Source organism: Argiope bruennichi, chromosome 4 (genome assembly GCF_947563725.1).
Source record: "Argiope bruennichi chromosome 4, qqArgBrue1.1, whole genome shotgun sequence".
NCBI classification, from domain to species: Eukaryota; Metazoa; Arthropoda; class Arachnida; order Araneae; family Araneidae; genus Argiope; species Argiope bruennichi.
Genome location: NC_079154.1, coordinates 83,138,746 through 83,166,468, shown reverse-complemented (window position 1 = coordinate 83,166,468; position 27,723 = coordinate 83,138,746). Strand labels below are relative to the sequence as shown.

The 27,723-nt window shown below is 26.7% G+C and overlaps 1 protein-coding gene across 1 annotated transcript in view; it reads left to right on the top strand.

Annotated features, from left to right (window-relative positions):
* The window catches only part of LOC129966852 (uncharacterized), a 70,661-nt gene extending 50,875 nt beyond the window's left edge, over nt 1-19,786 (top strand). The window contains exons 2-3 of the mRNA XM_056081444.1: nt 9,665-9,795; nt 19,399-19,786. Coding sequence (XP_055937419.1) covers nt 9,665-9,795; nt 19,399-19,533 — 266 coding nt within the window. The 3' untranslated portion in view covers nt 19,534-19,786. The remainder of the gene's footprint in view (nt 1-9,664; nt 9,796-19,398) is intronic.
* Nucleotides 19,787-27,723: the final 7,937 nt, after the last annotated feature.

Genomic DNA, 27,723 nt, shown 5'->3' with positions numbered 1-27,723 from the left:
TCTTTTACTTTGTTTTGTAACAAAGTTTCACTATAACCAGTTTTCATTATTTTTGTCGATCGATTAACTCCAATAAACGTCGTGAAACTTCAAAATTTTTGAACCAATTATTTTTAAGTTATAGAATTTTAAATTAAGGCAATTTTTCGATTTTAATTCCCCAATATTATTTTGTCACTCTCTTTCTACGATTTCATGCTTAAGATTATTGTTATGGATAGAAACCAATATTTCTATATCGATATTTTTTTTATTTTGGATTTAATATATTTTTGGCTGTAAACATGATGCCAAATCTGCTATAGAGCATTTTCATCAGAACAATTGCGTTCTGTTAAAAGTAATATTATGGCAGTTACATAAAATTATTATGTAATAGCAAAAAATAATTAAATAGTTTTATCCTTGATATGCGCAAAATAATGTAGGATATTAATCTGTACTATGGTGCGCTTCCGAAGCTTCATGCATTTAAATAATAAAATATGATATAACATTGAACTTCTCTATCTTTTTTGGCCAGGATAAGAAGACATTTCTCGGATTTAGTTAACAAAGGGTGTCCAAAAATTAACACAGGATTTGAATTTGCTACCAAAGTGTTGGCAGCCCTTCTAAAAAAGCATTTAGCAGCTGATAATTTAGTGTTAGAGAAAATGGAGCGTTACACGATAGAATAACATGTTTTCATTACTCAACGATATTTCAAAAATAATGCAAGTTTGGCTGTCATAGTTCGAAAATTTGGAAGTTGGGCCCCTAGATCGTGTAATTTAACATCATTTAATTTATTTTTATCAGGTTATTTGAAGTCAAAGGTCTATGTCAATTAGTCCACAAGCACACTTGCATTAAAGGCGGAAAATTCAACGTTGCATCAACAAAATTCAACCACATTTATGCAAAATGGTCATGAGAAGTTTCCGCAAAAGATTGTATTTGTACCAGAAAAGCTATGGAGACAATTTACCCCATGTGTTATTCCATACCTAACCCTATCTTGTGTATTTTACGACTCAATAAAAATATAACAATTTAAAGAAAAAAACTGTGTTTTTATTTAATTTAAATCTTATGTTAACACGTTGTTCTTTATTATAATGCTTCATTTTTCTAACCCTAAGCTATCAGCTGTTAAATGGTTATTTTCTAATAGGGTTACTGTATGAATTACTCTTTACTGTATGAATGGTGCCAAATTCAAATCTTGCGTTAATTTTGGGACACCCTTTAGAATAGTTGATAATTGGTGCATTTTCCTAATGCTCTTTCTCTCTTTTTATCTCAGTTCAACAGAAATCATAAATCAATAAATTTTTAAATATACATGTTTAATAGTATACTAAACAGCTGAGCTATTTTTAATTTTTAAATGAATTATTTCTTAAATTCATATAAGGTAATGGCACTGGCTCGAATTCAAAATTTAATTTTAAGATATTAAAATTCTGAAAGTGTATAAGAGCATTATTCATTTAGTATATCAGATATTATGAGTGAAAAACCGTTTTTAAAATGTCATGTCTAGAGACATGAAACAAGTTAAATTGAATAATCGTGTTTAAAAAAACTTTTGAATTATGTTTTTTCATCAAATTCTGAAATAAAACTAATGTAACTTTTCTAAGAAGATTAATCATAGCGAATATAATCGAAGATATACGAAAAAAAGGAGATTTAGGCCCAGAATTTTGTATAATTCAGTTATTCAAATTTTTATCTTTAGAAAAAATCAGGGACTTACAATTATGTGTGCTATATGCAGCACAATTATATTTTTGTATCTCAAAACCTTTTTTTCTTTAAAATTTTATTAAATTAAAAATTATTCAAAATTTTGGAATAATTGTTTAACTTCTGAAAATATTACTAAACAAAAGCAATTTTTATACCATTTCAAAATTTTATAAGAACACCGATTTTTAAATAAGATCAAATTTACACCAAAATGATGTAATTTTTCCTGAATTTCGAGAATTAAAAAATATTTTTATGCTTTTTTGACAAAAATATTCTTTCTTATTTCATGAATATTTGAAAATTTCTTTGTTTCAGTTAATAAAATTTCTTTAATTGCTGAAAAATAAAGATCGCCAAATATGGCTAGTTCAAATAAAGCAGAGAAATGAGAAACATGGAAATAGAACCTAAAATCAGCATTCGTTAAAGTTATGAAATACGTTTTAGCTGTTTAAGTCCAATAAAAGAAGTAAAATTTTAAAGCACAAAATAAAAAACATTTTTTTCTCCTGTAATCAATTTTAAACAATTTATTGCATCTGGCAAGTAGTTCTTTTCGCTTCTTAAAATCTAACATTTATTTATATGTTCAAATTAATAAAATAATCATTATGCTATTTATTATAAATTCAGTTTCATTATTTCAGATTTCTTACAATTATTTTTAAAAATTTATAAAAATTTGATATCTATGAAAATAATTTTAATCTAGTTAAACACTTCAGAATTCATAATTTTGCTAAAAGTTCATTTAACAAAAATTAAAACGTAAGTACAAGATATGATAGATTGAACGTTACGATTTCAGAACGTTGTTATGAATTCAAATAATTAATCATTGACTTGATCAATTGATTTCATTAATCTTAATTAATACTTGCTATTATACCAAGATCTAAATCAGTTATATTTTCCAAGAATAATCATGATACGTTTATTAAATGTTTAGAAGAATTTTTCTAATATTTAAAAAAATCAATCCATAAAAAAAGAAAAGAGTTTTTTGTATTTAGATTTGAATTTTCGTAAAATTTTTTATCATTACTTTTTTTTTATTTTTTTAATCAAACAATCACTGTGAACACTACATTTATACTAAACTTCAGACGAAATCTCATTAGATTCGATTTGCAGAATTGTGTTTCATTCTCAAATGGCTAATTTCAAACGACTTTCTATGGAATTGAAATTCCAATCGAAACAACAGACGATCAAAACTTGTATATATTTTCTAATTTATTGAACTGTAAAATTCTAATTCACATAAGTTCAAATATTCAGATTGTTTTTATATCAATTCAATTCCTAAAATTCCATTCGAGCAATAATCCATTTTGGAAATATAATTAACAATTGTCCGGAATCATTTCAAAAGTTTAGAATTATTGGGAATAAAATTTTCCCGCGCAAGTCGACGGTTATTACAACCGTGTTCATCCAATTATGAACTTAATCCTTCCTGGCAATTTCAAGTAATTCGGGCTTATTAGTTCAAGTAGAGACCGAAGTAGACCACATTTACAAATGTCTACAGCTAAAATGTAGAACTATTTAGGAAATGGTTGTTTGAAAATGGAGAGTCATGAAATTTGTAGTTTATGCGGGTCGGAAATTGCTCGTATTGTTAGCGAAATGCTTCTTTGACTCCGGAAGTTGATGAGATTATCGTTGCGCATTATTCATATCTTCATTTGAAGTGAATTTCGTCAAGCGTGAATATATTTTTCGCAGTTGCGCAGAAGCATTTGAGCAAAAGAAGTTAATTTAATTCAGATATATATAATAAAACTAAGTTCGATTCACTAATCTTTATAATAATTAATTTGAGAACTTTTGTTTTCAATATTATTATCTAAATATTTGAAATTTTATCTGGAGAATATTGTATTCAGTATATTAGACTATTTCTTTTAGCTTCGTATCGAATGAATACCAAATTCAATAAAAATAAACAAATAAAACAATTTTGTTAGAATTCAGATACTTTATTCCGTCTACTTCATATTTACTTTACGATTGTTCCTGACAAAAAATAAGAAATCAATGAGAATACATTTCAATTACAATTCAACTTACGAGTTTTCATTTCATTACGAAGAAAAAATAAATATATTTTTTTTACTTAGCGCAAAAAAAACTGATGAATTCTGATTCATTCTTTGATCCTAAAAATTTGATTAAGCTTGATTTTTTTTCAATTCAGAATCATGCATAATAGAAATTTTCACTTATTTATACTTATTTTCCAAAAAGTATACCGTGTTTGAAATTTGATTTTATGTTTAGAAAAAATATTAATATTTTTTTTAGTTTTAAGTTCAAAAATGTGCATCCAATTGCACTAATTTGAAAACTTTAAGAATTCGTTTTATATATTCGTCAGAGATCATGCATTTAAAATAATTTTTTTAATTTCCATCAATTAAATTATGTGTTGTTCTAATTTAAATTTCCTCAGCATAAACCAAATTTTAAAAAATTGAAGGATTATTTAATTTTTTTTATTTTTCAAAATAACATAATATAATCACATAATAGTTCTTATTCTGTAAATTAAATCATTTCAAATAATATTTATAATTTTTTTAATTTTTAGCACTATTTTTAATAGATAGAAACATACTATATTCAATAATGCTGAGAATAATCGTAAAATCTCGATTAAGTGATTGACTATCAAATATGGTAAACTTTATTACCGTGTTAAGCCTTTATGTATTTTCATTTTGAATACACCTTGTAGTTTTGCAAACAGTTTCATTTTATTTGCAGTATATTTGTATACATTACTTTTTTTAATTCTTTTTTTTATATAATAAAGGAATATTTTTGTTTTATTTTTGCCATTTCTTCACGTTCTACTGTTCAAATGACTCTACAAATAGAAAAAAAATGCTTTATTATATAATTAAATATAACAAGTTTCAGTAAATACTTCCGTATTCTTTTTGGTATATCAATCCCTTAATTACTGTAAAAAATAGTAAAATTTTGATAACAAACACAAAATTCTATTAAAGTGTCTCAATGTAAGATTTGATAATTTAAAGCATTTTTTAATTCGAAAATCTTTGTCCTTTCAATTAATTACAATCAATAGAACAATAAATCAAAATGCCAACTGATCGTTAATATATTGAATTCTGTTATACACTTGTTATCTAACCACGCATAAGAAAATCACTAAAAAATTAAACAATTAAAAAAATGAAAAATTCCTTAATGATAAATTCTAATTTTAGAAGGGGCATTGCACTCTTATTAATTTCTACTAATTTCAACTAAAATCGTTTAGTATTTTAGGAAAGGTATTAACCTTTTTTTTTTTTTTTTTTTTTTCATTTTGATATAATAAATTTAAAACTACCTTCCTTTTATCACATTTAACTCGGCAAATTAGATTTTAAAAAAAATTCAGAAAGAAAGCAGGTACTCCCCTTGGGGCACTTTCGTGCAAATAGTTTATAATGACTTTTCAGTCTCGAGATAGAATTCTTCTCTTAATTTGCCACTTGTTGCAGCAACAAGAAACGTTCGGCCAATTCCTTTTCTTCTTTGATTAGCAATCCATTATATAAACGGTGAGCACGCTATTAAAACATTAGAGTTACATTTAAAAGCTGTTTGAACTTAATTTTCAACTGAAATGCAAATTGTTTAGGTACTTTTCAGTTCATTGGGGAATTATGACTTTTAAGACTGAAATTAATGAAATGAATTAAATAAATTTGTTAAATGAAACATAAGAAAATTGGTGGGGAAAAAGGTTTTGAAAAAGAATTTTGTTAAACAGTTCGTTGAATTAAGAATATTTTTTTTTTATTTCTTTGTATTAATTCGTTTTCTTTCGGTTTTTTTTTTTTTTTTTTTTACATTGGAGAATTTCGGAGAAGAATACCAAGGTTTTCTTTGATATTTCATGGATTATTTAAAATCTAATACAAAAAAGTTTATACCTTTATTTTGCACCATTTATTGGCTTTTTGACTTACTTTTGGACGAAGTTCATTAACTTCACCACATTAAAATATTCGTTAAATCCTCCATAAACGTAAAATGTAAAAAAAAATTATCATTTTTATGTGTTTTGACTTATATTTTTCGATTAGTCAAATTATTAAAATATTCTTCACGGATTATTATTTTAAACGAAAAAGTTGAAACTTTGCTCAATTATGAAGCTTCGAATATCACCGTTTTAGACGGCTGTAAACCGTTTCCAAGGCAAAAGAGAAAGATCCTCCAGTCGACATTCAGCATTTGTTACCATTAATAGGCTTAAAATAATGAAATTTAAAATTTTATAACGAGCAGTATTAAGCCACAGAAAAAGTATATTTTTTCCCTAGAAATATTAGTATGTCAAGAGTAATATCCTACATTTGACTAATTGGATGGGGGAGACAGTATAAAAATGCAAATATCGTAATTTCTAACAATGCATTTATTAAATCAAATGATAAGAAATATAATTATTTAAGTCGCCTATCATCTTTTTCCAACTGGAACTGTATGCCCATCTCTAATGGTTTATAAATCACCAAATGCGTCACAATTAGAATGAACACCTTGTATAATCTTCGAAATTTCCACTTTAAAAAAAGTTTTCGTTTCCTCTTTCTACTTGATTCAAAGTTAGTAATTAATCAAGTAAGATATTTCTATATGAATGTGTCTTGGATTTAAATTTCCTCATCTTTGCACAACGATATTTTTTCCCTTCACATAACTGATTTTAATTTTTTTATTTTGAGAATTTTTTCTCTGAATAGAAAATTTCAATATTTCTTGTAAATTAATCGGAGACACAGAAGAAATCGAATGTCCGATCATAAGTTGAAGAAATTTAAATTCAATTTTAAAAAGAATCCATAAGGGACAAGAAGAACAGATAAAAAAATCAACTAAGAAAGAAAAAACACCGAAATGTCGGATCTGATCTGATTATTGTTTCGCAAATAATTACTTCTTGTAATTAAATTTTTTACTTAAAAAATTTTTCTTAATTAATATTAGTAAAAAAAATCTTAGTTATCTTATTCGAAATTTATAAAGCAACTAGAAACAATGAATTATTGTGTTCATCAATTAAATATGAATTTTTTTTCTTCTTGTTACCGTAATGTTTATCAAATACCTTTATAAAAAGATAATAAATCCTCCGCCATCTATTGTATGAGCTGGTGAGATCAACTTTGCTTTTTTAATCGTTGTCGAGTTTTTATTATTATTATTATTATTATATTCAAAAATTGTGCCGCCAATGAAAATTTAAATCAAGTGTCATATTATCAGATAAAAGTGATTTTCCTCTCTTTAACAATATTTCTTAGGAAGTATGCAAAGAGAAAATTTAGCAGCGGTATTACATTTTTTACCATGTTACGCATGAAGATTAGAATTTTTTTATTATATTTGTAAACCAGTCTGGTTTCAAACATATTCTATGTTCATATATAAGAGAAGTTTTTGCTATCTCAAATATTGTATAAATAAAATAAAGGAAAACAAAACATTGTTAATAAAGAACAAAAATTAAATTATTTGTTTAAAAAATTATTAAATCTTCGCAATAAAGATTGCGTTTTTTTTAATTATTTTTATTTCGTTTCAAGCATTCGGCAAAAGCATACACTATCTACACGTTCATTAATATATCACGAATGTTTTACTTAGTTTAACTTCATTCCATAATTTAAGAATATCTGTCTGAAACAGATAAGAATACCATTATCAGTAATTTACAGTAATAATTGGCATTTTATCAACCAATGCTTCTTTATCCAATTTCTAATTTTCAGTTGAAATAATTTATATTCAAAACTTTGACAAAATCGTTTGACAATCTGATATTCGAAATATTTGATAACAAAATCGTTTGACAAACTGAAATTCAGAAATTTCGATTGCATTATCATTTGACAAACCGATATGCGAAAAAAGTCTAAAATGGCTGATGAAAGTGTTTTTGTAAATTTGTTTATGATTAAATATGGCAGTAGAAAATTATTCATCAATCTATTATATTTTTTCGGAAAAGCAATTTGATTCGGAACATAGATCACGAGAAATGTTTTCTAAATAGGCGAATATTGTCCAAAATAAATCTCACACGATGAATAATAAATAAAAATTAACGAAATGCCTCCTCCTTTCTATTGTTTTCTAAGAATTGATCTGGATTGCCGGAATTTCCATGACTGGCACGTATTTCTACGCTTTGCTGGTTATTCAGCGCAAAGCTTTGGAATATGGCAGTTCGAAATAATGGTTAATGAACCTTCATCGATGTAATAGAGTTCAGGAAGCACTAGAATGTTCGTTTTAATGGGCGTTTCTGGAGGATTGGACATCAAAAGATCATTCGTTTTCAAATAGCTTTCCGGATTCGTACGAATATCGGAAGAATTTTGAGTTGTTCTATGATTTGTTCGCGTTAGATAATTGGAAGAATATTGTTGAAAATTATCTATCGTGAATACAGAGAAATTGGACTTCAGAATTTTGCTCAAACGATATATTGTAACAACAAGTAATTTATATGATCATTTGCAACACAGTTCTTGCCCATTTCTTTAAGAAAATGCTTTGCGTGTTACAACAAAATCATTTATTATTGATTTTTTTATATTAAAATTCAGTTTATTTTACTTTAATATGATGAAATTAATTTATTTAAAATCATTTTAGATGAAAATAAATTATTGATTCTAATGTGAAAAATGGTTCCTGAATCATCATTTAATTTCCAGAATTTATGTTGAATAAAATAATTTTAAAATTGTTAAAATTATTAATATAAAGAGGTTTTATAAAATCCTAAATGATATTAAAGTAATTTTTGATTGAATTAATAGTTTTTAAAGAAAGTTTTAATAAATGTTTGCCGTCGTTTTAAAACGTTCAATAACATTTATCAAACATACAATTAAAAATAGATGTTAAATTATTGAAATGATAAACATCAAATAAAAAAATGGAATATATTTCATTCAGTTCCTAAATTCTTACAGATTGTTACTTTCTCATATAAGAAATAGAGAAAATATTATAATTCATGATTTAGATGTTTCTCATGTTTTAGATCACACAGTTTGAAAAATACATTTTAGGCATTACGTGTATCTGTGAATACGATAACTCAAAAGCGTTCTAAACTAGACTAATGAAATTTAGTACTCAGTCTTTAAACAAGATTTACAAATTTCTATCAAATATTGAACAAAATCCATTCAAAAGCAATCTATCTGTCATGTTGTTCGAATACGAGTAAACTGAATGACTGTAAAATGCAAACAGTAAATAGCTAACATCTAATGCTCAATATCTAATCATCTAAAATACCAGCTAGGTTTTGTATTTAAAATGTAGATTCTTATAAAATGTTGTACCACATTTGTCAAAGGATTGACTATCTGTCGATCTGTACTTTCACATGCAATTAAACTCAATTCTTAAATGATCGCAAAAATTCGATATGTGATCTTGCAGCTATAAATGTAACTGCGTGTCAGATTTTGTTCTGGAAAAAATCTCTCCAAAATACATATTCGCACTATGATTAAAAATCTTAGATTCACGCCAAATATCTCTATTTCATAGCTATTATTCGCCAAAGCTATGCAAGGTATTTGCAGCCTTTCTCAAGGTCCACAATTTTTGGCGGAGTGAAGGAAATAAAACCTTTATTGGATAATATAAGAGAAAATTTCAGAGAGACCAATACTTATTCTTTTATCTTATAAGAATAAGTGTTGTTTTTCTTTGACATTACCTCAATTTATTATTAAAAGAAAAATTTGCAAATCTCTACATTTTCTAAATCGAAAAAATAAAGATAAACATTTAGGTATAATTCCTTGACAAACTTACTTAAATTAAATCAACAACTTTTTCTAACAGTATATTGTATCTTTCTTTTCAGTCATTCGAAAAGAAGTGATCGCGATGACCCTTCTGGCCCTCCTGTCCTGCTCTTGGATCGCGAGTGCCCGCTACTTGCCAACCAGAGGGGACTCCACCAGAAGAGAGCAAATCAAAGAACTCCTCAGAGCTGTGAGTCGTTTATGGCTATTATGAACTAGAAAAGTGTTTTTGATTAAAGAATTAGATGACAAATCAAAGGGGGGATAATCACGCTTTCAGCAACTCATGAAGACTACGAAATACTTCTTTAAATGTAAATGCTTCTAATTTCGAAAAAATGAAAAATATGATATTTGATAAAAACTTTTCGTTACTTCATGTCTATGTCCATATTAAAGTTGTCGATGATAAAATAAACAAAACAAAAACTGAATTGATATTATTTAGTTGTAAGCAATCAAAAATACTCGTTTCTTTAATAAGCAGGAACACCACCAACAAACTAGAGAATAATTGCTCACTAATGCACTTAAACTACAATACACAGTTAACAATTAGTAAATGTATAAAGTTTCTAATCCCCATGCACTCATACATCATGGGAATTGTAATCGTAATCAGTGGCGGAATCTCATGAAATCAGTGGCGGATTTCCGATTACGTAAACTAGGGGAGTGCATAGGGGCAATGCATCAACGAGATATAATAAAAAAATTTTTTTTTTTCATTGTGATATAAATCACAATTTTAAAAAATGCATTTCTGTGAATTATAAATTATTAGGATAATATTATCGCTTTATTAAATATAATTGATCAAGTTCCTAAATGTTTCATTATGTTATTATAATATTTAAAAAAACCGAACGACTGCTTCTTTTTTATAAAATTAGTTAAATAAAAAATTGACCTAAAATAAATCATTAGCATGTTGATTGGATTAAAAAAATGTGTTGAAATAAGAAGTTAAATTAGCCAGTTAAAAAATATGCACTGCCTATTCTAAATCAGACCTCTGTTCCCAGTAGAAAAAAAGAACTAAACAAAACTGAAGTTAGTGTATAACTTATAGTGGAAGAAATATAACATACACTGTCTTTAATAAATACAATACTGATACATGCAGAAAAAATACAGATATACACAAAAAAAATTCAATATTTCATAAAATGATGGGATAAATTGATTATTTATCCCTTAATCTTCGATTATCATTGTCAGAAATCGTGAAATATTCTCAATTTTAATTTATTACAATGTCCATAATAACAGGTCAAATTATCAATTATATATAAATTTTAGATAAATATTAATATGATTAATGTATAAAAATTTTCATCTGCATCATATCAACTGAGAGGTCATCAAAGTCAGTTGATTGATTTTTTTAAAATGTAGATCTTCAATTAAAAATAACTAAAAAAATACTGTATTTTCAAAAATACCTTTTATGTATGTTTAAACAGTATAAGTATATAACTCTACTGAAAGTATGAACTCTATTCATTATCTGCTCTATGAAAATCCTAGCATTCAGGGGAAAAAATTGCCATACCTTTTTATTTTCATACTGGTAGAATATATCAAAATAATCTATAAATACTATTTGAAGAGATAAAAAAATAAAGATGAAATGAATTTATGAAACAAAGAGAATAATCGTTTCGAACCACATAATGGCAGACATTTAACTTTTCTAAAATAACTTTTGAACCTAAACAACTTAACTCTTAAACTTTAGAATTTCAAATTCGAAAATAACTATTGTTTTGAATCTATCTAGAGCAATTATTTATCCCCATTTTCAATTTAAATAAATTTTGGGAAGCAATTTTATCATTCAATATTTAGTAACTTTAGTGCAAAAAAATATCAGTATCCCTTATGATTACAATTGTATTGTAATCTCAATCATAAAAGATACTGAGATTTTCTGCGCTAAAGTAACTAAAGTTATTTATTGAAACTTGATTGATGGCTTGAGATGATAAAGTATTTTTAGTTTGAGAGAAACATAAACTTGAAAAGAGTCGATATATATATATAACTAATATTTACTAAAAGTCATTTAGCCTGGAATATTTTGTAGGAAAAAAAAAGAGTTTAGAAATACAAATCGAAAAACTTTCAGGTTTGATTTTTGATTACAAGATCATGTGAGTACTAACGTTTTAAGGAAAATAAAATCTAGAAGCATGCTTCATAAAAATTTCTGTTCCATCTATTCTCTACTTAAATATGTTAAAGCCACGCAGATACTCGAGAAAAACGTTTTAGATATTTTTCAGATGTATTCAATAAATTTAAATATTTTGAAATTGGCGTTTTAAGTGCATGTTCCGAAATGCAAAATATTTCTTTAATTCAAGCTTAAGAGTTCAAAGAACTTCACAAGATGGAATGCTTTTCTATTCTGTTTATTTCTGAATCATCCATACATTAGATGATTTGGCAGTTGGAATATAGCCAAAAGTGGAACTATCAGATTAACAACCCGATTCGTCGAGAAACGAAAAACTGAAAACAAGAACAAATTCTGAAACAAAACAAAACAAAATAAAAAAAAATTCTACAAGATATTCCCATTCCGGGCAATTTGATTATGGCAACATTCCAAGTGAAAGGAGAAGACATTTCTATTCTTAGCCTCATTTTAAAATATGGTTTGTCAAAAACTATTAAAAATGATGCGAGGAGTTTTGTCTTGAGATATATCCTGAATGAATTTTTCAAACATTGAATATGGCATGTAAAAAACGAAATAAAAATGCTATTCTATGTTTCATCCTATTTAATTTCTCATTTTTATGGAGAATAAATCTTGAAATCCAAAATCGTTTGCTTGTAGAAAAATGAGCGATTTATTTTATTTTTATCTTTCTTCTAACAAACGGTAGACTTTAAAAATCTTTCAAAATACTTCAAAGCTATATACAAAAGGTATTACGTTTAATTTTTAAAAATTTCTTTTAGTAAAAATTTTCTTCTTATCATGTAAGTTAAGCTATTACGGAAAAAAGAACTAATTAGTACAAGAATATGATTTTCATTTTCAATTAGTATCGAAATTAAAAATCTTATATAATAAGCTTCTAAAGGTACAGATGTTAATTTTTACGTAAACTGAAATGGCATAAGTGTGTTGTACTGCGACAAAAATAATCTGTTTTTTTCAAATAAAATATCAGAGCGAATCACGACAAAAAAGAAACTTAAATATATAACATTCGTGTGTGAAATGCATATGTCGTTCTTAATAATTTTATAGCTTGAAATAAAAATTAATTATATCTTGCAGGAAAATGGTTGTACATTTTAGGGTGGCGCTTTATTATTATTCATTTTTAAAGAAGTATTTTTATACATCTTTCTAGAAATATTCATAATAATAACTATAAAAATGAAAAAGCAAATATTTGGTAATATGCATACTGTTATCCAATTATATTCCGTTAATTTGTTTTTATTTTAGAAAAAAAAATAAGAAACAAATGCAGAAATTTTTCTATAGATAACATATTTTTGAAACCAGTAATATGTTTTTCAGTTTTTGTATAATTTGCGCAAAATTAGTTTCGATGCATTTAATTTTAGACTTCAGGAAAATTATTCTAATCGTTAATAAATTACTGCTTTTTTTTATCAAAGGAGTATATGTGAACTCTGAGACAATCTAATTTTCAAATATTTACAATGAAAGTAAGATATAAAAGATAATACAAAAAAATGTTAGAAATTTAGAAATTTTATTGAAATTTATAAATTACTTTTATTAAAAAAGAAGTTTTAACTTATAAAGTTACGAGATTTATATAAACTGGTAACATGTTTAGTATATCTTTAACGAATCACAATCTTTTGCTGATATTTAATTACTCTAAATTTGGAAATTTTATTAAAATTTATAAATTATTTTTATTGAAAAGAGGCGTTTCATTTTATAAAGCTATGAGTTTGAAATAAATTGAAGATAACGTCTTGTATATTTTTATAGAATCACAAACTTTTGCTGGTATTTAATTACTAAAAATTTGGAAATTTTATCAAAATTTATAAATTATTTTTATTAAAAAGAGGAGTTTTAATTTACAAAGTTATGATATTCAAATAAATTGAAGATAACATGTCGTATATTTTTGGAGAATCACAATCGTTTGCTTGTATTTAACTTCAGATTATTAATAATCATATTCATTCAAATAAAAACTATTAAGAGATTGATTATTTTAAATTTTAATCGTATTTTAGCTGAGATTTCATTCCTATCTTCCTTGATGTTTCACTTTTTTATAACAACCTTCTTCGAACACGATTTTCCCTAAAATATCCACATATTGAGGGGGAAAAAATTCGATAAACTCAACAAAACGGGCGATGCATACAAGAGCAACAAACAAACCGCAACTTATGGCATTTTCATCATCATTCTTCTCAAAAATAGAACGCTATTCCAAAAATGAAACAGCTGTTGTATGTCCCGTTGAGGTTTGGTTTATTTATTTATTTTTTTACATCAAGGAAATGCTCCACTATGGACGGTATCGATTTTATTTTATTCCTCACTTTCTTTTTGTGCCATTTCAATGAGCCTGGATTGCTTTGCGTTTCTACGGAGCACTTCTACATATTGCAGAAAAAAGAATGAATGCATTCGGCTTGATTGAGTTGCACCCTTTAGAACATTTTTTTCGGGCGGCTGGAAAGTGTCCTTCAAATTCTTGACGCGAAATTCTTGAAATTGCGTTTTAAAAGTCCGCGCAGTTAACAACCTCATTAAATATATTTTTCCTAAGTATAATAAAGTTGAAAGCCAATTTGTTTTTGTTTAGATATATTATTTTTTCCAAGATTTAAAATATTCAATAATTGAAAAGTGAATTATATACAATTAAATTAAAGGCATTTTTTTAAATTTACAAATTAATTTCAAAACAATCATTACATCAAAATAGTACATATTCCAAACTGAATAAAATTTAAATCTGTATTACTATGGTGCAGACTAAATAAAATATTCATCATTTCACATATTCAAAAATAAGATGAAAAAATGATTTCTTGCACCAATTATAGAAAAAAGTTTATTTCTTCTTTCATTTACGAAAGTACGAACATACATAATTATTTACAAAATTTATTCAATCCAACTTCTAAATGATATGCATTTCGCGCGAAAAAAAAATCGTTTCTAAGCAAACGATTAGAAAATGCGTGTTTATAAGAGCTTAATGTGTATCGACATTTTTAATCGATTTTTGGACTTTTTATTATTAATTTTGATTCTAAGATAAGTCTAATCAAATAATCAAAGAAAAACTCTCATCTTCATATTACTTATTCCAGCTCTTTAAATTTTCGGAAAATGTGAAATGGTAAAGTTTTTTGAAGAGTAAGCAGATTAATAAAGCTGTGAAAATTTCATCATTAAAAAAATTGTTTGATTATAATTAGAAAGGATGTACACCCGAAAACTTAAATACGGTTGAAAACAAAATAGTTCAATTACTTATTATAAACATTGATAATCTGTTACAGTGCAAACGTGCATGAAACCTTGCAAAAGAATTTAAATGAGTGGAAATTGGGAAATGACAAAAGAAAGTATCAAGTTGAGTTGCTTTGCTGAAATTATTCATCTTTTGTAAATATTAAAAAAAAAAACTTTTTCGCAGATGAAATTTATGCGTTGAATTTACAATGATTTTTTTTTATGCTTAAAGTGGGTTTTTTCCCTTTTTTTATTTGCGCTTCCATCTATAAAAGAAATTTTTTTCCCGACTCTCTTACAAACAATAAAAAAATATCTTGCAAATAATAAAAAAATTGGAAAAAGGGGAATTTATAAGTGAAAAGAAAAAGTAATTGAATATGCCGATTTGTGAAATTTTAATGAAGTGTTTCAAACTAAAATATATTTCGACTATATTTTCTAATTAATATCAATCAATCTAGCAGAAGCAGCTGTTTTTAGTGTTTTGTAGCATCAAAATATAAAATATCATGACGGAAATACGTAGCACATAAATAGAAAAACACAAATATATACTTCTTTAAAACTTCTTTTGTGTTTATTACTTTTCCTCGTTACACTATCTCAGATAATAAATTACGAAAAGTTTACAAATAACAAAAACTTTTAATGAGAAAATGCAAAGCATCATATCATATAGAAGTTTCATAATTTTCTGAAAATATCAAGTAACAAATCTACCACTTTTATAAAATATTTTCTCTAAGGTTAATTCATTGCTGGATCTGTACAAATTCACGAAAATATTTAGTTTATTAGCTGCACTTCAGATAATTTATTTCTCGAAGGGTGATTATCAATGGCGAATTGCATTTCTACGTATTAAATTGAAAATCGCCAATGAAGTTTTGTTTCATGAATAAATCAAATTCATCAGTGAACAGTACTAAAAGCAACAGAAATTGCATAAAAAAAGGATAGGAAACCAGATGATTTATCAAAAACATTAATATTGTGTAGCGGTTACATAAGTCTACTACTTTCTCTTTTGATACAACAGATGGCGCCACCTTATGAACATCAAGATATATGATCTTTCTTAAAGGTCATAATTAGAGTGTATTCTAATGAGTGCCGTGTATTTTCTTGTTCGTGTTTGTTTTGTCTTGTGAAATGTGAAATCTAGAAAAAAATTAAATAACTGTTCCTGAAACTAGTTTACTATTTTCATCCACCTCATAATGAAGTTATAAAGTGTCTCGTCGCACTACAATTGTATTTTATATGATAAATTTTCAGAACATTAACCACGCCTATTGAAGTATTTCCGTTCTTATGACATCATATGCATTTTTTCAATACAAAAATTCAACCTGTTTTTCAGTATTCATTCATCCAAACCCATCTTAGTTCACAACAATTGTCGAAAAGTTGGAAATTTTACAACATTAGAGCGGTTTCCTATTCATCCAAATTCACTAAGATCGAAAAACGGCAAAGAAATATTCGCGAAGGAATAAAACTGCCGTTGTCTAATAGACAAGGTGAAAAACAGAAACCCAGTTTCGAAACTTTTTGGATAAAAAAGTAAGGATGGATGTTCCCTGGCGTAAATAAATGAATAAGTAATCGCCAAGTAGATGCCAAGTAAAATTCTCACGAGTTTAAAGAAATTGAAAGCTCCCATTGCGTCGTATCTTGCAAATACTTCGACGTTTGCTTTTATTCCATTTTGTCAATGCAAATGTTCACATCCAGAAAAGAAAGTCGAATTTTAGATATTGGAAACTTATTCTGAAAGAATTTTTTTTAAACTGTAGATCAAAATATTTCGAATGCCCCTCGAGGCGTCCTTCTTCTTTGTATTGAATTCGTTTCTCCTACAAACTTCTAAGCAATTCAGAAAAATTTAGTGTTTTAGAAGGGTAAATCAAACGATCAGACGGTATCAATGCGTCATAGAATCTTTATCTTTTATCTGCAGTTTTGAGCGATTGGTTTAATAACTGAGAAAAGAAAAGAAAATTATTAAATCTTAAATAACTTTTTTTCTTAAGGATTTATTTTATACTTTATCTTTATGTCTAGAAAGATTCCATATTATATTTACGAGCTTTAATAAAATGGTGATCCTTATAAAGGCTAAAAAAATCCATATGTTTCTAAGAATTAAAATTGTTGTTTTTTCCTGAAATTTTCCCCTTGCCATTGAATTAGGGAATTTATATACAAATAAATATCCTAAAGAAATACAAATAAATCATTTATTTCTATTTTTTAGGATAAATTGTATTACTAAAATTCAAAAGTTATAAATCAGGTCTTGACGTTCTTCACTAAGAAATTAAGTTTCCAATAACAGTTAATAATAATAGGTATTATAATAATCCTAGTTAATAATAGGGATCCAATAATAATAGGGATTTCTGCACAGCTGTCGAATAGTTTATACAAAATCTTTAAAATTTTATCAAGAAATTCAGTTATTTCGATTAATCCATTGGCTACCGTAGATGATATTTGATTCACTTTTGTGTTTCTTACCTACTATTTAACCCTTTAAAGGGCCATTTTTTTCTAATCATATTATGTTAAAATATTTTTAGGCTTGAAATTAGAATAAGAAAAGGGATTCATTTAGCTTATTAGATAAATTTAATTTGAACTAATTAATTAATTTGGTTAATTAATAATTAAGTAACAAATCAACACACATCACTTTGTGTGAGATAAAGAACTGAAGCATCTAAGTTTCTGTTTTGCTAAAAAAATTTGTCAGAACTTATGACAACCTACAAAATTTCATACAAATATTGATAATTTTGGTGGGAAGCATACTTCCCACGGCCCTAGAAAGGGTTAATTAGATAGAAGAGTGAATCAGATGTGAATCATGACAAAGAATATATTAATTTAATATGTAAAATTAAACTAGATAATTATTTAGTTTTATTTTATATCAGATATTGATTAATCTATATAAAATGTGAAAATAATTCAACTTAATATATGTTTCATTCTATATAAGATACGGGCCAAATTTTAAAATTTACAAAATATTTTGATCCACATTGAAAGAAAATATATTAAAATAATATCTAATCAATTTTTCTTGCACAAAAATTCTTATTTTAAGATTTTTCATGTTTGCAGTATATGTTGAAAGGAAACAAGATTGCTACTTAAATAAATTTTAAGATTTAACTTACTTGAAATTAATACCATAGCAACAAAAATTACTAAATGTGAGTAAATATTTCGGTTTCCTTAATTAATTTAAATAAAAATTCATGCGCGTAAAAAATTATTAAATTAAGATTAATGAAAAATTAAATTGTATATAGTCATGAGTTTCTTATGAGCTAGCCAGTATGCATAGAATTTAAGTTTTAAAACAAGATTTAACATATTACAAAGACTTTTAAAAAGAAATAATAAATTTTGAAAAATATCACATTGAATGTTTTATTTAATTTGAAATATTTTACTCAAGCTCTTTATTTATAATAAAGAGTGAGCTGATTTAGCAAAATGTTATATCTTAGTATTGAGTAAAGAATTATACCATATCACTCTTGAGTAAAATTAAACAATTTCACTCAAGCAACTATTTCTCAAAATGTGCATTGGAGTGTGGATTTCCTGCAATATGACAGAAGCATTTATTTCTATCCAGTTATTTAATGTCTCATAATTTTATATTTAATCAAAACATAGTGATGATGAATTCAGAAAAATTATAAATTAACTATTATGTACAATATCGGTGTAGATACGTATACGTTAAAGAAGGGAAAAACTTGGTTTGAATATTTAACCTTCCGTCGGGCGCAATGCAAATCCTGACACGATCGGGCGCAATTCATCTAAGAGATGAATGTACTCAATTAATGCAATTTTTGAATGTATGTTAAAAAAACATATTAAACAGAACTTTTCACTTACATTTGAGTATATTTAGTATGAGTATTTGAGTATATATGAGTACTCAATTAATGTGACTTCATCTCACAGATTAGTTGCGCCCAATGGAAGGTTAATATAATAAAAAGTTGAAATTTTTTCAATTTTTAATGTTGAAATTGGAATTGTATAACAAAGCAAATGTTGCTAAGAATTGTTGTTGTTATCAATGTTTTTCGAAATTTTAGTTTTGATTCCAACTTTAAAATAAAACAAAATAATTTTTTTTTTAAACAGATGCAGAAATATGCTTTGTCATTGTTCACGAAATTTCAGCTTTAAATGTCCAGCTCTAAATGTAGGAAATTCTTATTCATTGCACCATATTGTCTACTATAGCATGTCCATTTTCTATTGCAGCTCTTGGACCTGACACCTGAGGAAAGAGATGCTGGGCGATCCAACTACCCCTATGAATTCCAAGGGAGTTCAGTGGCCAAGAGGTCAGTGCACGAGTCCGAAAGACCACTTCCATTTCAGAGGGACGCCGAGTAACCGGTCAAGAAATGGCAGTCGGATCATGGACAAAATAAATAAAAAAGAAGCTATTATGAGTTTCGTTTTTACTCTTTCTGTTTTTCCAGACGTCTCTCTGTGTAACTCAGATTTGTATTTTAATCATGGTCAATTGTTCTAAATTCTCTTGTAACTTGTAGTGAAACACTACCTTATCACTTCGCGAATAAAGTATCAGTGTATAAATCTGTCTTTTGTAAATGGGGCTAATAAACTTTCTCTATTCCTCATACGCCTGCTTTCAGAATTTCTTATCGATGAACCATTAATAATCCAAATTAATGTTCAAATCAAAGTTATTCATTTCACGTTAATTCTTTGATTCAAGGAGACTCCGAATTATAATTGCCATTGTACAAAATTTGTAACGAACTGCTTAATACAATAGAGAAAATTCTGGAATTTTGCCTGGTTTCCTTCAAATAATACACAAATGAGGGACACTGAGTCTTAAATACTATTATTATTCAAAAACTACAACGAATTGAATAATAATACTAGTTAAGACTGTTCAATAGATTAAAGATGGTTTCAGAAACTTTCACTGGCTTCCACCACGTCCACCCGCTGATGTGGTGTGGAAGTTTGGAGAGAGTGTGCCATCTCAGGTGTCATCCTCGTCATCTGATCGTGGCTCAAAATTATAATGTCCATCCCAAAATAGTCCTAGTGTTGTTTTAAAACGGAACGTTAGCCTAACCTACCTAACCCTGACTTTCACCAAATGAAGCATAAATGAGAACGAGGAGTATTGAATATTACTATCCATCTTTGGTGACCAGTTTGTTCACCAGATTATTGACTCTTTAGGCTGTTAAATAATTTATAAAATGCATTTAAAAAACATTTCACCTTGTTACAAAACAATACAACTGGAAAACATGAATTCAATTCAATCAGCTTACTGCAGATTAAGAAGTGTATATATTATGAAATAAAAGCAGAAGTGAACATCCCGCTACAGAGTTGATGACTAGAGAAAACATAAGGCTGAATATTTTGATGGACAAGTTTGAATTTCGTCATAGTTTTTAAAAATATTGTTACATATAAAGTATCAAATTAAATTAAAAATATTATTACATTTTTTTTAAACTCTACGATACAGAAATTGATATCATTTAAACGATATTTTTTGTCTTAAGATAATATAAAGACTATTTTTTAAGTTAATTGTTTTGGGAGATATGAACATCAATTTCCATGTTCAAGTTATAATTATAACTCAAACATATAGAGACTGTTAGTTCTACTTTTGTGCTTGATAAAACTCTCTGTTTGAAGCTTATTTATTGAGGGATTTTATATATATATATGTATCTTCTTTCCTTTGACTCAGACTAACGTTTGGTGACACGGCGAGCTTTTTCCAGAAAACTTTTTAATAATATTTTTCAACTCCATTGATTAGATGGGCGAAGCGTTAAAATTCAATTCAGCTGTAAAAACATTCAATGAAGCAGTCAGTAATTTGTATGATGGTTTGTTTACATTTGACTGTGGCCAGTCGTCAATAAGTAATAAGAACGATTCTGTGGCACGTACGTTAGTGTTTTATTTGTATAGAATTGTATTTGTATAGAATTTGTATTTAAAAACTGTAACGAATTGCCAAATACAATGGAACTGGATTCTAGAATTCTTTCCTTATTTCTTTCAAATAAAACACACATGAGGGATAATGAGTCTTAGTTAATATTATTATTTATAAACTGCAACAGATTATACATTAGAGGTCGCTTCAGGAATTTTTCTTGGGCTTTTACGAAATAAAATACTAATGAAGAATGCCGAGTCGTAAATAACATTATTCAAAAGTTGCAACGAATTACATTATTTATTGAAGGTGGTTTCTGTAATTACCCTTGTTTCTCCTAAATAAAACTTAAATATGAGTCAATTTTAGCTGTAAGTCGTATAGAAGGCGATATATGCCCTTAAATCAAACTTTAAAATGCTACATATGTGCACCAGTATCTTTTAGCAATAGAAGATTCCAGGTTTCCTCTTTATCATGAATTATTAGCTCATGAATTATCATGAGTTCTTCATGAGTTTGGCTAAACATGTTAGATCAAATGGTATTACAGCCAAAGCAAATTCAATTGGAGCATTGGAACCGCGGTGAGCTGGTTGTAAGGTCTTGGCTTCGGAAGCGGAAGGTTTCGGGTTCGAGATCCGATTCTACCGAAGAACCGTCCTCTCACCCGAACAAACAACCTCTCGCTGGTGTGATGTGAAACTTTAGAGACGGGAGTGGTGCCAGCTCAGGTGTCGTCCTCGTTATCTGACCGAGGTTCAAAATTCCTAGTTTCGTCTCGAAATAGAACTAGTGTGTTGCTTTAAAACGTGACCTTAATATAACTAAGCAAAATTTGGAGTCTCAATTTACAGGGCGTCATAATTTTATGACACGCGTCTCACCACATGCAATCTAATTCTACAATTTTCAAGCTGTACAATTTTATAATGTCTTAATTCTTCTTTTTTCCTTCCAAGTTCTGGTATGCATTCCGAAATTAAACTGATGAGTGCATTTTTAATTTCATTCATGCTTGAGGCACTTAGGAATCTTTAACCATGGATCTATATGCCTACAACAACAAACATCAAATACAAGTAAAAATTAGCAAGCATCTAACATTCCAAAAGAATAAACATTTAAAGAATATAATCCTCTTGAGTATCACATTTCTCTTCGTTTCAAAGAAAATATAACTTTTCAAGTTATGGCTCTTATATCAACATAATATTGATATCAACATAAAATGTAAATTTTAAAATGGGTACGACTTAATAAATGTATCATTTTTTTGAATATATCCCACCATTTCTCTCTTTTGTAAACATCAGCATCTCTTAGAAAGATTACGTGTAATGTTTCGAAATTTTCAAGACCGAAAACAACTAAAAAAATGTTTAAACATTCGAAGTATTTTGAATGCTGTAAGAGATTATTTTAATTCTTCTAAATGATGCAGTTATGGAAGGTAAAAAAGTTTACAAGAACATCTAAATTCTTCAGTAGAACGCCTTTACTGCATACCCAATGAATTATGTAGTGTTATGTCAAAGACTAAATCTTTGCACAATTATTCACTCGTGCATCCATTTTAAACTCAGTTTTATAATTTGTGCTATTTACAAAAGCTTTTTTAATAATATTTTTGTTTTCAAATGATGACACTTTTGAAACGAAACGATACTAGACTTAATTTCAGATATAATTTGAATATTACATTTTCCTTAGAAATGCACAGAATTTAGTATGGCTTTTAAACTCATTTTCAAAAATAAAAGAACTCTTGCTTAGTGCCTTTGTTTATGCAAAATAACGAATATAAGATTTAAAAAAAATGAGAATTAAGAATTCTACTTTAAAGTATTCTAAGATATACTTTTCAAGTTAATATATTACTTTTACATTATCAGATTGCATGTGTTTTTTTTTTTTTTTTCATTTTGGTTTCAACTGTGAGTTTTAAAATGTTATATTTTTCGTATCTTTATGCCTATAATTTTACTTATTCTTTATTTTTTATTTTTTATTTATTTATTTATTTTGTTTTTGTTTTTCCCCTTTAACAGGGATAGAGGTATATTATATATTATAAATTTCTTCATTTCGAAACTCAAATTCTCTACAGACCGATAAAAAGTCACGTTCTTTTTTTATTAAACAGACTGTACGCTACCAGCTATCAATTGCTGCCAGAAATTGTCTCTGTGCCATCATTCAAAAGGATTATCGATCATCTCATGTCTAAAATGATATATGGAAGAAGCTATCTGAAAATGTATCTGTATCGACATAATTCGCATATGATTATCAGTGCGTTGCCATCTATCAGCAATCTCTTTTCAAATTAAAAACATTTGCGTATAGAATGCCATACAAAGACGCAGATACAAAATCGCATAACAAGTGAGGCACTGTAGTATTTTTTCAGTGTGATTGTTTTGTTATCAATGTGTTATTTTATTTCGCTCGTAGTATATAATTTCATCATCAATTTGCAACAATTCTTCTTTCGGTGCTTTCAATAATCAGATAAAACATAGGTAGAAAAGTTATGAAGAAACAAAACGTTTGCTTTTTTTTGTGTGTGTTTTTTATTTAAATACCGATTTCCTGCTGTTTCTTCTGCGTAGCATCACATGGTTTTAAAAGGCAGAAAGGGCTGTCGTAAATACAGCTACAGAGATATGAGAAGAGAGATTTAAAATTTTTTTAAGACAATAAATAAAAAATAAAACAATTATTAATAAATTAAATTTAATTCGAAATTAATGTTCTATGAAATTTTTCTCATAAACAAATATGAAAATAGTATACTTAAACGTCCATTTATTTTAACTTTGTACTTTCATCAAGGGGTGGGGGGGATACTTTTAACATTAGTTGACTGAAATTTTATATGCGAGATTTGATAGAAATATAATCAACAATCAACTGAATTTGAAATTAATTATAATTATTAATTCCTCAGTACAGTTTTTTAAAATAACCTACCTTTTAAAAATTACCTAAATCAAATGGAAAATTTAGGAATATTACTTTTATCAATTAATAAAATATTGTTTAAAATTAATTAATAATTGTAAGCTATGCCGAAATGCATGATTGTACTATGTAATGCAAGTCACGGCACTTTCTACGTTTATTGCATTTTATTTTTAATTCATGTCTTAATTCAAAATAATATCAATCAATAGATGATAAAACATTTAATATCTTTTGATTTTGTTTCTCCAAAAAATTCTTATTCATATTTTTATTATGAAAAATAAATTCGTTCCTAAAATAATTGAACAGTAAAAATAAATTGATGTTTAATAATGGTAATTCGTTAAGACAACAGAAGCTTTTCCGAATGAAATAATACAATCGGTAATTAGTAAAAAAAATTTTTTTTAATCATTGATTCACATATTAAAAAAATAATGCGCTTCATTGGTTGAAAGGTGCAATGCTTATTTTTTATATTTAATTTTGCTTTCTATTAATTTTCTATTTTTATAATTCAAAATACCAAAAATGAAATAATAAAATTACTTTTAACCATTTTGTTGAAATTGTTCCACATTCTTTCATATAAATTGCCCTGTGCAATTCCGCATATCTTAAAGATTCTGGTGCTTAATTGACCAATGAATTATTGAATTGAAAAAATTTCTTCGTTCAAAGATAGAAATAGAAGAGACGTAGTAGAAATTTTCCACTTGAGCAGCTAATTTCGTTACTCTTCATCTGAGAAGTTTTAACTTATGCATGAAGAATAGAATCATTCGATTGAAAATAAGTGATAATTTTTACAGCTATTCTTTTATTTTTTTAAAGAAATTTGGCGTGTGTTTATTTCGTTCCTTAGGGTTATGCATCAACAAACTTTGTTTATTGTTATCATTTCTATTTAGGAAAAAAAGATTTTAAATAAACGACTCGAAACTAAAGTCTTACTTTTTAGAATATAAGATAATTCTACTAGATTCATAAATAAATAATGAACATTGGTTCTCATAGCGCAGGACTTTACAAAGTGGTACTTTGAATAGCATTGCGCTGGGGCATTTCCGGATAAAAAGTAACTAGCACAACTGTTTTGTTCAAAAAATTACAAAAATACAAAAAATTATCGAATCTGAGGTAACAAAGATTGTAAAACTTATCCACTAGTTGGCGAAGAAAGGTTTAAAATGAAAGATCAAAGTTGGAAATGCTTTGTAAAGACAAAATTCTTATCTATTTGAATGTGGGTTGAATTATATAGGGCAAACCAGTACTAAACTTAACAAAAGAGTAAATAGCCATAGATCTCCAATTAAAACTTTAAAATGTTAGCCTTTTGACAATAAACTTTAACACTTTCATTGTCATAATTTTGATAATATTTATAATTACATTTTGAAAATCATATTGCTGATTTAAATAAAATATATTTACATTTGCAATTTAAAAACTTTAATTCCATATGGACTCATTAGTAAACTAAATAGTAATTGTTGCGGGTATTTAGATAACATCTGCATTTATAATAAGTTGATCGTTTTTAAAGACTTTTAAGATAAAGAAAACTGTAATAAAAGATTTAAGAGACTTAAAGGAAGAGGTTTAATTATGAATTTATATTTGTGGATTTTCAAAATTATTGTAACCTGGATCATAATAGTGAGAACATTCTTAAAATAAAAAATTATATTTTTTGCCTTAGATAAAATAATATTAAATCGTTGATTAACAATAAATTTGAATAACTTAAGTTTGAAAACTCTTTCACTAGCTTTATAATTTTAGAGCTGATTAAATTCAAGCTCAATTTAGAAAAAAATATTTGCTCTTTAAAAATAAAAATAATTTAAATAAAGAATTTCTTTGTAGTAAGATTTTTGGATTTTAGTTTCGAAAACTTGAAGTTACCAAAAATTGTGAACAACAGTAAAGATTTTTTTCTTTAAATAATAATACTGTTGTTCCAGTGACTTTTAATTGTTCAGCAACTTTAAGGAAACGAATTTGTAATTATGATTACTATAGCAAAAAGGGCCTAAGGATTCGAAGAAAGGGAAGTGAGGATTTTAGAGAAAATAAATACTAAAATTAACTCTAATAGTGGCAGATCCGAGTGGCAGAACGTGGAATTTATTTTAACAAATCGTTGAAAAAAAGAAATAAAAAAATTTAAAAGAGAAATTTATTATTACTGTAATAGATAAGGCAGCAAACAATTCCTATTTAATTTGTAAATGTAGCTATAAAGAATTATTAATTAACGAATATAATTCTAATTCGATATACATTTTAAATAGAACAGGAGAAAAGGAATTCAACAAAAGAATGCTAATTCTCACTAAAAAGACTGAGATAAAGGATAGTTTAAGTTCTTTAAATTATTCTTATTTGTTCCTAACAGTCAAATTCCATTTAAAAAACATTTAAAATTTAGATTCGTGACTTGCAGCACAGGTAGTTATAATTACTATATGGAAAAACATTTTTTTAATTATCAGAAAAGTTTCCTAAATAAAATTAAAAAAGAGGGTAACTTTATAATTAATATAACAAAGAAGTTCTGGAATTTCTAAAAGACAACAACATTAATAAACTCAATACTTATGATTTTAAAAATTTGTACACAAATCTACATCACGAGAAATTAATAATTCATCTGTAATTTTATTCATGACGAATATTTAAATAGAGATTTTATTGCAAATCTTAAATTATGTAAATTTAATATTTGCAAAAATTATGTTTTTAATAGGATTAATTTTTATAAACAAATGAAGGGCATTCAAGCGAGAACAAATTTTTCCAAGTGCTTTAGCTAATATTTTTCTGAATTACTATCAGAAAATAATAATTAAATATAATTTAAAAAATGGTTGCAGATATATTGATGATTTACTTTTGATAAGCATAGATAATGCTAATGTTAATGATTGTTATGCAAAAGAATTAAGTTTTAATTGAAACGAACAAAAATCAACACAAAGCTACATATTTATATTTAAACAGAAAAATTTCTAATGGAAAAACTTTGGTGGGTATTTATGATAAAAGTTGTGAATTTAACTTCAAAGTAATTCAACTTAGTAATACCTATTTTAATTTAAGCTTTAAAATTTACAAAGATTAGATTTTCTCACTATTTAACAGGATAAAAAAATTTGTAATAATATAATTTCTTGTATTTAAACAACAAACAAATTCATTAAAATCTTAAATTGTAATGATTTTTCTAATTTTTCACAACTAAAGATATGCTTTCTAGTTTTTCTTTTTTTTCCGACTCAATAGATGGCGCTGCGATTGTTCAATTTATTTCATTTGATGACGAGGCACCTAGTTCAAGAGTTTTGTAGGCGTTTCAGCTTTAAACGCGGGAAAGTTGAATTTAGTTTGATATGATTGTCTGCAGTGATGAGTTTCTTTTTCTTTACAAAAGCTTTTGGATTATTTTTGAAATCAACTGGTATGTTTTTTGATTTTATATTTCATTGATGTTGTTTTTTGTTTTATAGTTTAATAATGTCTTGTAATGGTTTGGTTCGATTCCATTTTGCAATGGTATTGCTTATATTTGATTTTCAGAATCACATTTTGCTTATTATTATTGCGTAATTTCTTGTCATTGCTTTATGATATTAATTATTGTTTTCAAAAACCTC